We start from the raw sequence: 10,937 nt of genomic DNA, 5'->3' as shown, positions 1-10,937 counted from the left end.
GGTTAAAATTCGTCAGAGGTGTAAAGAAGAATCTGGTTCTTTCTCACAGGAATGGCTTAGCCAGCGATTCGTTGGACACAGAATGGCTGTTGGAAATCTGTTACTGTCGGCGTCTATTCTACTGTCAGGTTATATTTAAGCTTTGAAAATGATATAATTAAGGCAATCAAACACAAACTTTTTCCAGCACGAAACAAGTAATCTATTACATTAACTGCAGTGTCACAATAATAATAATAATAATAATAATAATAATAATAATAATAATAATAAATATCTTAAATATCATAATGATGATGATTGTGAAACGGTTTAAATCTTCTTTAACAGGTTCCAGCGCATCGAAGTCGCTAAGAATGTTGAAACTGATGAATGTGGCATGCATCTCAGAGAGCAATTTTTACCGTCATGTATCCTCGTACTTTACTCCAGTTATCATCCAACATTGGAAGGCAAACCAGCACCAACTCTTCAACACTCTGCGGGCAAGCGATAACAACCTAATACTCGCCAGCGATGGACGATGTGACTCACCCGGTTACTATGCGAAATTTGGATCGTTTACTTTGATCGAACAAGAGATCAATAAAGTTGTAGACTTCCAACTTGTCCAGGTTCGTTCAACAAGAAAGTTGCAAAAATGGATTTTTCAGATTTCACTACTCACATCTGATGTGTTGTCGTTTTGCAATAATTTTTAGAGTAACGAGGTGCGAAATAGTGCGTGGATGGAACACGAGGGATTGGTGAGAGCAGTGAACGTGATTTCTGATGCCAGACTCAAAATAGCTCAGTTAATTACAGATAGACACAAGCAAAACACTGCCTGGATTAAGAGACAATTACCAGACACAGCAAACTACTTCGATATATGGCATGTTTCGAAGGGTAAAGATGGCGTTCTTTTTTTTATCGTACACGCAAAAAATAAACCCTAGATAAATCTGAGTTATCAGACTAATGTAACAAAATCCTTGAATATGGATTTGAAAGATTCAGATAATGATGATTATCTGGGTTTTCGTGTTCTAGGATTATGTTAAAAAATTGATAAGCTTGCCAAGAAAAAGGAATGTGAAGATGTGGGTGAATGGCGGCAATCCATTTCGAATCACATGTACTGGTGTGCTGCATCGACTCCTGATGGTAACTAGCCTGTTCCAGGCTCTCAGATAGTCGAGAAAACGAAAAGAACTGCGTGTGAAAAGCAAGTGGGGGCTTGGGTCGAGGCGAGGCGGGAGAGCCTGTAAGCATCTCTTTAAATTCTTCATTCCGGTATACCAGCTCCTGGTATACCCTCTGATTGGTCAATTTTGACAGTTTACATCAACACTTTCCTCATCATTTTGGTTCACGCGCGGAGCTTACGCGGAGCACGAAAGAAAGAGGTCAACTCTGTCGCCGAGTGTCTTAAAGTTTCCCAAACGTACAAGCCCTCAGATTAGAGCAAAAGTTGTGTCTGTTCAACTTTCATAAGTCGAAAAAACGATCCGTTTGCAATGCTTCCAACTGGTTTTGGTAAAAGCATAATTTTTCAGTTACTGCCGCCGCGTTGCGAAAGCGCTTCAATGTTGTGATGCGACATCTCTCCACACCGCTTACAATATAGCATCACCGGGTACGATATATAGTTCGCATTTGACACAACTATTATGTCCCCTGCACGCCACAATTGTTAGCATTCAACGGCGCTCTCTGAAAACTCTGACGAACGAGAAAAATACAATATTTTGTTATTCTTTCTTATGCAAATACTTGACTGCGTATTCGAATTCACCAGCTAGGGTCAATTAAATTTCTGCCTTCATCGCCTTCGAAAAAATGAGAGCAAAAAGAAAAAACCGAAAAAATTTGCCGAAAACAGGCTTGTATTTCCGTTGTATGTCTTGAAGCTTCAAAAGATCAAGCGATTTTCAGGAAGCGAAGGTGATGGCTACGTGCCTGTATACTGCAAATGCAATTGAGACCATCCACATGAAATATCAATCTTTCACATTCATTATCGGTTGTCCTGATGCATCAGAGCTGAAGTTTATTGATGAGACCATCTTATCATCTAGGCCAGAAACTTCAATGGTCGGGTTTCTGTTTTCCTTGGAAAAGTCAACAGAGCGTCGGGAACTCACAGCTTTCGAACTGGTCGTGTCTTTTGGTCGAATTTGATAAATCTCCCGTCGGTGATTTCCTTGACACTCGTTTCCCGGTTGCTTTGACAATGCCTTCGTTCGCTTGTAAAGTTATTTTCCTAAAAGTGCCTTAAATTCTGGCTAACGTACTCGCACAAGCGAGAATAAACGCATCACCTTTGAACAACAATAAAAGAATTACGCTTGAACTCGCGTGGGACCACACAATGCCGCCCTTTTTCAACACTTTGACATTGACATTTTGACATGCGAAAGGTTATTTGCAAAGTGGGCGGAATGAAGAATTTAAAGAGATGCTTCCAGGCTCTCCCGCCTCGCCTCGACCCAAGCCCCCACTCGCTTTTCACACGCAGTTCTTTTCGTTTTCTCGACTATCTGAGAGCCTGGAACAGGCTAGATGGTAACGGGCAGATGATGCAAGAAAAATGTAAGATTGTACCTTTCCACATTCAAAACACTCATGAAAATAACAACAGCCAGTTATATCCTGAATGTGGGCACGGCGAACTACAAGGAGGGGCGAAAGATCGTCTTTGGCTTGAACCTGGTGAGCAAGTTGTTACTGTTATACGGTGTGGAAAACATAAATATTTGCTACAAAAGGCGGGCGAGGGGTTCAGGAAGTGTAGCTTTGCAATGCGAGTTCACAAAGTGTTGGCCAGGGATAATAATTTTAAAGTGTTGCAGAAAGGTTGTTCTGCGTATTTATATCTACTTTCAAGAGATTGTAGGCATTTATTTTTTCCCCGTTAGGTTCCACTGCTGCAGTCAAACTTGAGGAGATGCTGTTGAGGCCACAATTGTTGAAGGACATAGCTCAACTATCCCCCAAGTATCAGACATCAACCCTTGAAGCCAAGCACAGCTTAGATATTCAGTTTGTTCCAAAACACACAACTTACTCTTACTGGGGAATGTATACGAGGTGCAGTGAATTTTTAACTTACAGCTGTCTACTTCTTGAGATCATGTTATGAGAAATCAATAATAATTAGTATTATGTTCTTAATTTTCCAGATTGTGTCTTTCTGCACTGCATTACAACGAAAATGCAGACAGGATGCAGGCAGTAACCATTGATGGGAGGCCGAGGTACGGCCATACAATTTTCAAAAGCAAGAAAGGTCAGCCCACAGTACGAGAAATAAAAACCAAGCCCACCTATGGTATGTTGTACAATGGATGCTTATTCAACAGTCTGCCAATGTAACAGGACTTATTGTAACAATTTTACAAACCCTGCAACTTGGCAATTTGGATTACTGCTGCTAAATCCCTCATAGTACCTCTCATAAAAGAGAAAGGAAATGATCTTGGTTAAGGGAATGAAAGATTGTTATTTAAGTGATTAAGTTTGTCTTTGCAAGGTTCATACACTTTTGCAGATCAAAAATTCAAGGACTTTCATGGGCCAAATTTGAAATTTCAAGGACCTCTTTTTTATTTACCTTGAAGAATTTACCCATGGAAACATACATGTACACGCATGAAAATAATGCAAAGGCACTGGTAACCATTCTCGACCACACAGCTCCTCACGTTTGTATGACATGACTTGAGTGGCTGATCATTTTTACTGAAGTTTTCAAAGATTAAAAATGCGGGTCAGAAGAAATTCAAGGACTTTCAAGGACCAGGAATGAAGAGAACAGATTTTCTAGATGCCTACGAACCCAATCTTTGCATGATTATGGGATAAAGTAAACATTTGAACTTGTACAATTCTATCAATAACCTCATGTTTCTTTTCAATAGGTTACTGCTTCGATACAATTGCTGAATTATTTGACGGCTATGAGAACAACCCAAGAGCATTGAAACAATATAAAGCAAATTTACAGGTCAATGTTCCACCACCCCGTGCTGCCTCCTTTCAGAGACCAGACAGAGAGGAAATTATAGAGAGTCTTGTCAGCCGCTATGCCCGCTCTAATCTTGTACACTAGATTAGTATTACATGTACTTAACATGAGATAAAGCATAATCAAATTCCCCAACATAGTTTTACATCTATTGTATGTATTAGTGCATAGCTTTCATGAGGAGAGGGATGAATTCAGAAATAATTACTTATTTGCTACATAAGTGTCTCACGCTTCTTGAAAAGCAATTATCAGGCAACTGCCTAATAAGTGCATGAAGCTTAACGTGGAACAAGAAGTATGAAACAGATTAACAAATAAACAGTATTCCTAAATATATTTTATGTTGATATGACTTCAAAACAGTTACATTGATTTTACTTTTCATACCTACAAACCAAGATCTCTTTTGATGATAAAAAACAAACAAACAAAACACTAATAATGATGCAAAGAATACAATGTTGTGGTGCTGGTTACTCATCAGCATAAAGGAATCCCGTGAATGTCAAGTCTTCTTCAAACACACCTGGCTCCTGAAAATGAGCTCGAATACAGTTTACAGCACATGAGGGCAATGGAACCCTTATTTCTTTCCCTAAAGTCCCCCAGCATCACCTTACTAACTGTCTGTATGCAACATGTCTATTCTTTTTGAATTCAGGTCCCTCATAGACATCTCTGCCGTATTGCTGTTTATACTGCAACCAAGCAGTTTGTAGCACCCAAACATTCAAACAGACTGCACGGAAACCGGGATGATCCACTATACAGTTAGGGGGATGATCAAGTTGCTCCACTTCCACAGCCTCTAAATTTTTGCATTTTATCCCTTCTATTTCTTGGCAACAGAGGTTCTCCTCCTCTCTAAACATCTTCTGACAGTTGCCACAACGACACCTTTCGAGTCAAACCACAATAATGTTTTAGACAAAAGCATTACCAATAATTCCAACTCTAAAGAAGCTAAAAAGGTTAGAGATGCAGAGGTAAAGAAATTCGCATAAATTTTGTTTCGTTTCTCTTTAAACTCAAATAGTCTCCAAGCTCGTGACAAGAAATACTAACTGATCTCAGTTCCGAAGAGATAAATAATTTTGTCTACTCAGGCCAATTTCTACCCTTGAAAACCTATTTGCAAAGAAAGAAACGAAATTGACACGAAAGAGGATCCTTCAAGTTGACTAATTACTTACAATAAACTGCAAAGGGGATACATGTCCGGCGGCCTGACAAGGTTTTCAAAGTAGTCCACGTCCGGTAGTCTACATTTTTCCAATTTCGAGTAAATCTCTTGACCTTTCCGAGAGCGTTGGCGCTTGGAGACGCTGTTCAGCTTGTTTATTTTTCAGTCAGACACGGAAAAATATATGCAGTGTTTTGGATCTCATGACAACTTTCGGTGGCATCATGCACACTCTCAGGAATCTTGAACTTAGATTGGGCTCATGAGAAAGAAGAAGCATGTTGAGGAGGTTTGTATAGAGTGTCGATCATGGAGTAATTCTATCCGTTGCTGGATATGCAGACACGGCATAAAAAATTATAACATAACATAACATAAGACCTTTATTTACACACGATTGGATTTAAAGCTTACAAGCTTGTGGGGTCGTGTATTACGAACACAGCAACAGGTATCCATCGAACAAAAGCATATTTAATGAACTTTCTGTCTTTATCAAAAATCTCAAAGTAGATACACAAAAGAATCAGCAAGAGAGTGTACTAGAGAAAAGAAACTGCACGAGCAGGCCTCCACACTCACCGTTCTTCGCTGTCGAACTCACAGCGTCGCCGAGGAGCTTCTGGATTTTCCACTCTATCCGGCGATACTGTAGATCGTGCAAGAGGCTCGAAACGCCACGGTTGAATTTCTGAAAAGGGCTGTACTATATCGCCGATGGTAGCGCCACCTATAGCTCCTTCGAAATCGGAAGAATCGCTAGCAGAGTCCAAGCTCCCGCTACTAGAGTCAGACATGTTTTCCTGCAGTTCCACACCTGTGACGTATCGCATCACGTGACGCAAATCGAAGCGTTTGCGATGGGATCCTAATTTGCGATCAGGCTCCATTTTAGTTTGGCGTGGTACGTTTAAGAGAGCGAAGCTAAAAATGGCCCTGATCGCAGGTTATGGGATCCTGAACATTCGGTGATACACACGGTTTTAAAGCTAAAATTCACAGGTAAAAAAGGCTTCTGGGCACGTTTTATTTACTTTGAAGACATTAGCGACAAGTCTGTAATGTTTTCCCAAAAAAGTGTCTTTTAGCCGAGAGTTACCCTTTAAAATCATTCCTTTTGCAAAATAAGCGAAACAGTCCAGGAAAATGTATCATATTCTATATCTTTGTCTGGGACAGTAAGTTTGTAAAGCACATATATATTATAACAACTATTTTCATGCAAAACGCAACTACCTAATACCGTACTATGAAAAATAAACTGTGCGCACTTTCGTGCACCCACACATGCTTGTGTCTTTATGTCCGATACACACTGTTATTCTCGTGCAGAGTTTATCAACGCTAATTGCCTTTCGACCAAGGAGAAACGCATGTTATTCTTGTGGTTGCCTAGGGGGTCAGGCTTGATGCTATCCCGCGTTGAGCGATTGGCTATGCATAAAATGTCTCGACCTCATGCGACCGTGGTGGCATGGCAAGCATCGAACAGAAGACGCGAATTTATCGAACCTTTTTTTATCGGCGTTTCGCCTTGACCCGCACGTTTGTTTTTGAAGAAACTTTCATTTGGAACTTTTGGGAACCAGATCGGACCGGCTAGGGCAAGATTATTGCTTTAAATCCTGACACCATTTATTAATCTTTAATCTTTAATTAAAGATTAAAGAAGTGCTAAGTTTGCTTTCTTGGAAGTTGCATTGGACTTGATACCTATTGGATTTCGAACTACGCTTAGTGAACATGACCTTGTACTCAGGATTGACTTTGTTTATAAACCTTTTTGTAAGCCCAAGGATTGACTACAGAAACCAGTTGTAAAAGCCTTTTAGAAGAATAAATAAGTGGTCGATAGACCACGTATATAGAAATAAATTATTATTATATTTGTTTCTTTCCTTACCCTCTGCGTTGTTTCCAAAGCGATTGTCGGACGCTCTTTAACAATCTGACATTGCTGTAAGTTATGCTGTGGCATCACGCTACGCACTTTTTTTGGTGTCACAAGCTCCTTTTCTGCTGTCTAAATTTAAGGCAGCGGTCTCTGGCTATGTTTGCAGGTTCTGGGCTCTCGTTTACCCCAGAGAGCTGCAAGTGCAAACTTGCAAATGAGAGGTACTGGGACAACACCGTTTACAGCAACTTCCGGTTACCGTAATCTCGTGCCAGACTGCCACCCTCCTAGGGAATTTTTAAGCAAGCAACCGTGGACAATTTTCCTGTCGGTGCACGTTGGATCAACCCGTTTGATCTGATCGGCGTAATTACGAGTTGAAAAACGAATCTGATAATTTGAGCAAGAGCCGATACAACGTAGATTTGATTTTGTGATGTAGTATATTTCGGCTAGCCAAACCAGCCTAGTTCGGGTAAAAACATTACATTGGAAATTTATAGTAAATAGCTGCTGACGTAATACTGGCAAAATGTGATAAAATATGGTAATTACAACTGATTTTAATTCAAATACCAAAAGAGTAACGGAAAAATAACGGAAGCGACTGTAAATAATAAACTGAAATCTAATATGTTTCTTTACGGAGTGGAATTAATTGTCCTGCCTTTTGAAATTAAAAAAAATCTTCCTTGGCCTGACGGATTGACGGTCGTCTGAGTCTAAACTTTGTATAGAGCAGACGGTTTCTCCGGCCACTGGCGTTGAAAGGCGTTTATAGTCAGGTCTTTGTTAAGCCCTGGCCAAACTATCGAACAAAGTTGGATTGAAGGCTCCAACTTTGCTCGATCCAACATTGTTCGACAGTTTGGCCGCCCATGTTGGAAGATGTTCGTCCAACATTTTTTGCTCGATCAAATGTTGGATAGAGTTTGCTTTTGATCAAACATTACAACCAACAATTCTGTTTGACACAGCAATGTTGTAGTGTTTTGCCGCTCTTCTAACAAAGTTGTGTCCTGAATCGAGTCACGTTCGTATTGCTAGCCAATCACGAATCGCTATCTTATTTTCAAGCCAAGGCTTCTTGCATCATTTGCAACAGAGATGGCGGACAAGGAGCAAGGGGACGTCATGGCTGTTGATGAACAGCCAGAAACCTTGATCAGCGAATAGGAAGCAAGGCCATGTCTGTGGGACACTTTTAGCCTACCTAATCATTATCGCTGTTTGGAGATGTCTGGTTCAATAGCGTTTAAAATTCCTGCAAATTGAACCGAGCTCATAATCATCATCCCCTAAGCGCGAATGCATCTTGCAAAGAATATACCCTTTTCTACACGTTCTCTTAATCATTCTTTGGTTTTTCCTTGTTTGAATACGTCCTTTCGGTCCTAAAACAACTTCCGTAGCATAACGCTTCGCCACATTTTCAAATTTTGCGCCAACTTAAACTTGAATTCGTCAAGCAATGTTGGATAGTGTTTTGCCACTACGTCAACATTTACATCCAACAATGTTGCATGTGGGATCCAACTTTGTTCGATAGTTTGGCCAGGGCTTAAGCAGTCGTCTTTTTACGCCAAATAAGACGAATGTGTAAATTAGACAAGCTGTTTGAAAGATCGAATACAAGTTGATTTTCACGCTACGGGTGAAGTTCGAGTACTTAATCCTTCTGTCACGCCTTGTGTCAGTCCTTTGAAGTTGAAAAGGTTCGTCAGAACGCTCCATTTTCAGAAACGGCTGCTCGGGTTCACAATGTTCCGATCGAGCCTGAGAAAGTGATCTGTTGAGCTGAACGACTCATTTCGCCAACTAACTGAGGAGTGGCTAGGACAGACGACCCTGTGCTCAGTTCCAAATGCATTGCAGGTGACATTTCTTCCGAAATTTGACAGACCGATACGAAGTCCGAAGAGAGCCGAGAGTCAACTCTGCCCTTATTCTCACGTGCTCTCCATGCGGTTTTGACACGCTTTGTACACGTGAAAGCTCTGCAATACAACCTTATACAACTTCGTTCCCATTGCTTGGAAACGAGGTGACACTAATTACGAAAAGTCGAAAGAACAAACCTTTAACGGAGTTGGACATAAGAAATATATACGATGAATTTAAGGAAACTCCTTTTTTTTGCTAGGTTTGACAACATCTCGGCCCGTCCTTCCTTCCTTCCTACTGGCGCTTAATTTGTAACCAATGAGGTGCGAAGAGATAATTCCAATAGGCCATTTCCGAGTTCATATCTGCCTCCTCTTCAAAGCGAGTCTAAGTGCGAAGTTTTTGTTGTGAAAATTACTTTTCATTCACATGTAAAGTAAAGCTAATTACCATTACAAAAACTTCGCACTTAGACTCGCTTTGAAGAGGAGGCAGACATGAACTCGGAAATGGCCCATTGTCTTATCACACTTTCAAATTTGTGGAGTGAAATCTGGTGACCGTTGAACACAAAACCCTGGGCCGAGTCTCGACTGGAATGATCATCACTAATACAAAATAACAATGCAAGTCTGGCTATACTGCTGTGAGGATATTTATAAGTGGTAGTTGGAAGACTTCATCAGCTATTTAAGTGCTCAATTGTTAAACTAGAGCTGTCTGGTATTGGTTTAGTTTATGGAGTTCATTGCTCAAAAACATCGATCGCTAGTCAGAGTTTCATGCTTCTCGCGAATCAATCATCAAGCGACTGTTCAAAAATAACGAAGTCACTCTTAGATATTTGAAAATTAGGAACAATGCCGGAGCGTTCGCGTGCTATATTCATATGCTAACACCAGCTGAAACTTAACACGATTAGCAACTACCGTTTTCTGGTAAAAGCCATAAGAAAACTAGGAATAACATTACAGATAAATTTATATATTATTATGTAGAGGGTTACAGATAAATACTATTTACAATTCTTCTCTTTTGTTTATACCTTTGTGTGTAAATGGGTGGGATGAAAATCGTGCACACCAATGGAGCTTAAGCACGCGCGTTTTTGAGACTCGGACGGCAACCGGAAGAAAACATTTCTAGTGCCAGGATAGCGGTGTCCCCCATATTTTTATACTAATCATCTCTAATCGACAAAATGTACTAAGCAATGTAAATGTGGTTGTGTGAAGACAATTTAAAAGGGAAAACACCTCTCTTCCGATTGCCGTGCGCGTCTCAAAAAACGCGCGTGCTTAAGCTCCCTCTGTGTTCCAGTTGACAGACTCACTTCTTCTTTAAGACAAACAACTGTTCCTGAAAATTTGACCAGCAATAACCACACGCCTCACGACATGGAACTCATCCGCACATTTCGTGACCTCATACGCGTTTCTAATAGACTGGGGCCAGGCACTGTCACGCGGCGCCTGACGAAATATTGGAAAAACAAAATGTGTACATATCCTCACAGCCGTACAACCAGCCTTGCATTACTTGCTGGCTAGATCTCCCAAGATCCGGAACTTCTACTTTATTCAGCTGGCCCTTGCGTAAAAAAAAAAAAAAAAAGAAAAATATGTCGACAATCACAAAACAGTATTTCCTCACGATATGCTTAGTCACCCAACCTCGTTCCCAGTGTCTCTCCTCTCTGCCTCCATTGTCTAACGACAATATGGAGTCAAAGAAGAGAGACCCTGGAAACGACGATGTAGTCACGCATTTTTCCCATGGAGGAAAAAAGGAATTCTTCGCTTGTTTCTTCTTAGCGATTTTCGTCAATTAAGGAGGAAATGAAACGCAAATTTTGAACTCCATTATCTACATCCGCTGAACCAGCTCAGCCAAGGGGAATTTCACATGGCCTCCTGACCTCTTCACTTCCGGTCTATTTTAATTCGTGTCCAACTCTCGACTTC

The 10,937-nt window shown here is 40.6% G+C and overlaps 2 protein-coding genes and 1 pseudogene across 2 annotated transcripts in view; 1 reads left to right on the top strand and 2 right to left on the bottom strand.

The window, feature by feature from the left end:
• The window catches only part of LOC138031999 (uncharacterized), a 5,496-nt gene extending 1,403 nt beyond the window's left edge, over positions 1-4,093 (top strand). The window contains exons 4-9 of the mRNA XM_068879585.1: positions 1-128; positions 331-614; positions 702-888; positions 2,901-3,072; positions 3,165-3,313; positions 3,903-4,093. The exon at positions 1-128 is cut by the window's left edge and continues 144 nt beyond it. Of these exons, the coding sequence (XP_068735686.1) occupies positions 1-128; positions 331-614; positions 702-888; positions 2,901-3,072; positions 3,165-3,313; positions 3,903-4,093 (1,111 nt within the window). The remainder of the gene's footprint in view (positions 129-330; positions 615-701; positions 889-2,900; positions 3,073-3,164; positions 3,314-3,902) is intronic.
• Positions 1-7,273, bottom strand: part of LOC138032870 (potassium voltage-gated channel subfamily A member 1-like) — a 39,879-nt pseudogene extending 32,606 nt beyond the window's left edge.
• LOC138032391 (uncharacterized) lies at positions 3,870-6,132 on the bottom strand. Its single transcript, XM_068880059.1, has 2 exons — positions 5,778-6,132; positions 3,870-4,909 (listed from the first exon to the last, which is right to left on the bottom strand). Exons 1-2 carry the CDS (start codon positions 6,083-6,085, stop codon positions 4,624-4,626), a joined length of 594 nt encoding a protein of 197 aa, XP_068736160.1. The 5' UTR covers positions 6,086-6,132; the 3' UTR covers positions 3,870-4,623.
• Positions 7,274-10,937: the final 3,664 nt, after the last annotated feature.

Source organism: Montipora capricornis, chromosome 14, assembly GCF_036669925.1.
Source record: "Montipora capricornis isolate CH-2021 chromosome 14, ASM3666992v2, whole genome shotgun sequence".
In the NCBI taxonomy this organism is placed as follows: domain Eukaryota; kingdom Metazoa; phylum Cnidaria; class Anthozoa; order Scleractinia; family Acroporidae; genus Montipora; species Montipora capricornis.
The sequence above is the reverse complement of the archived record's forward strand: the minus strand, read 5'-3'. Positions and strand labels throughout refer to the sequence as shown.

Coding starts and splice junctions, on each gene's coding strand:
- LOC138032391 (XM_068880059.1), bottom strand. CDS start 6,085: ATGGAGCCTGATCGCAAATTAGGATCCCATCGCAAACGCTTCGATTTG. Junction 4,910..5,777: donor GAGTTCGACAGCGAAGAACG/GTGAGTGTGGAG, acceptor TTGACTCGAAAG/GTGTCGTTGTGGCAACTGTC.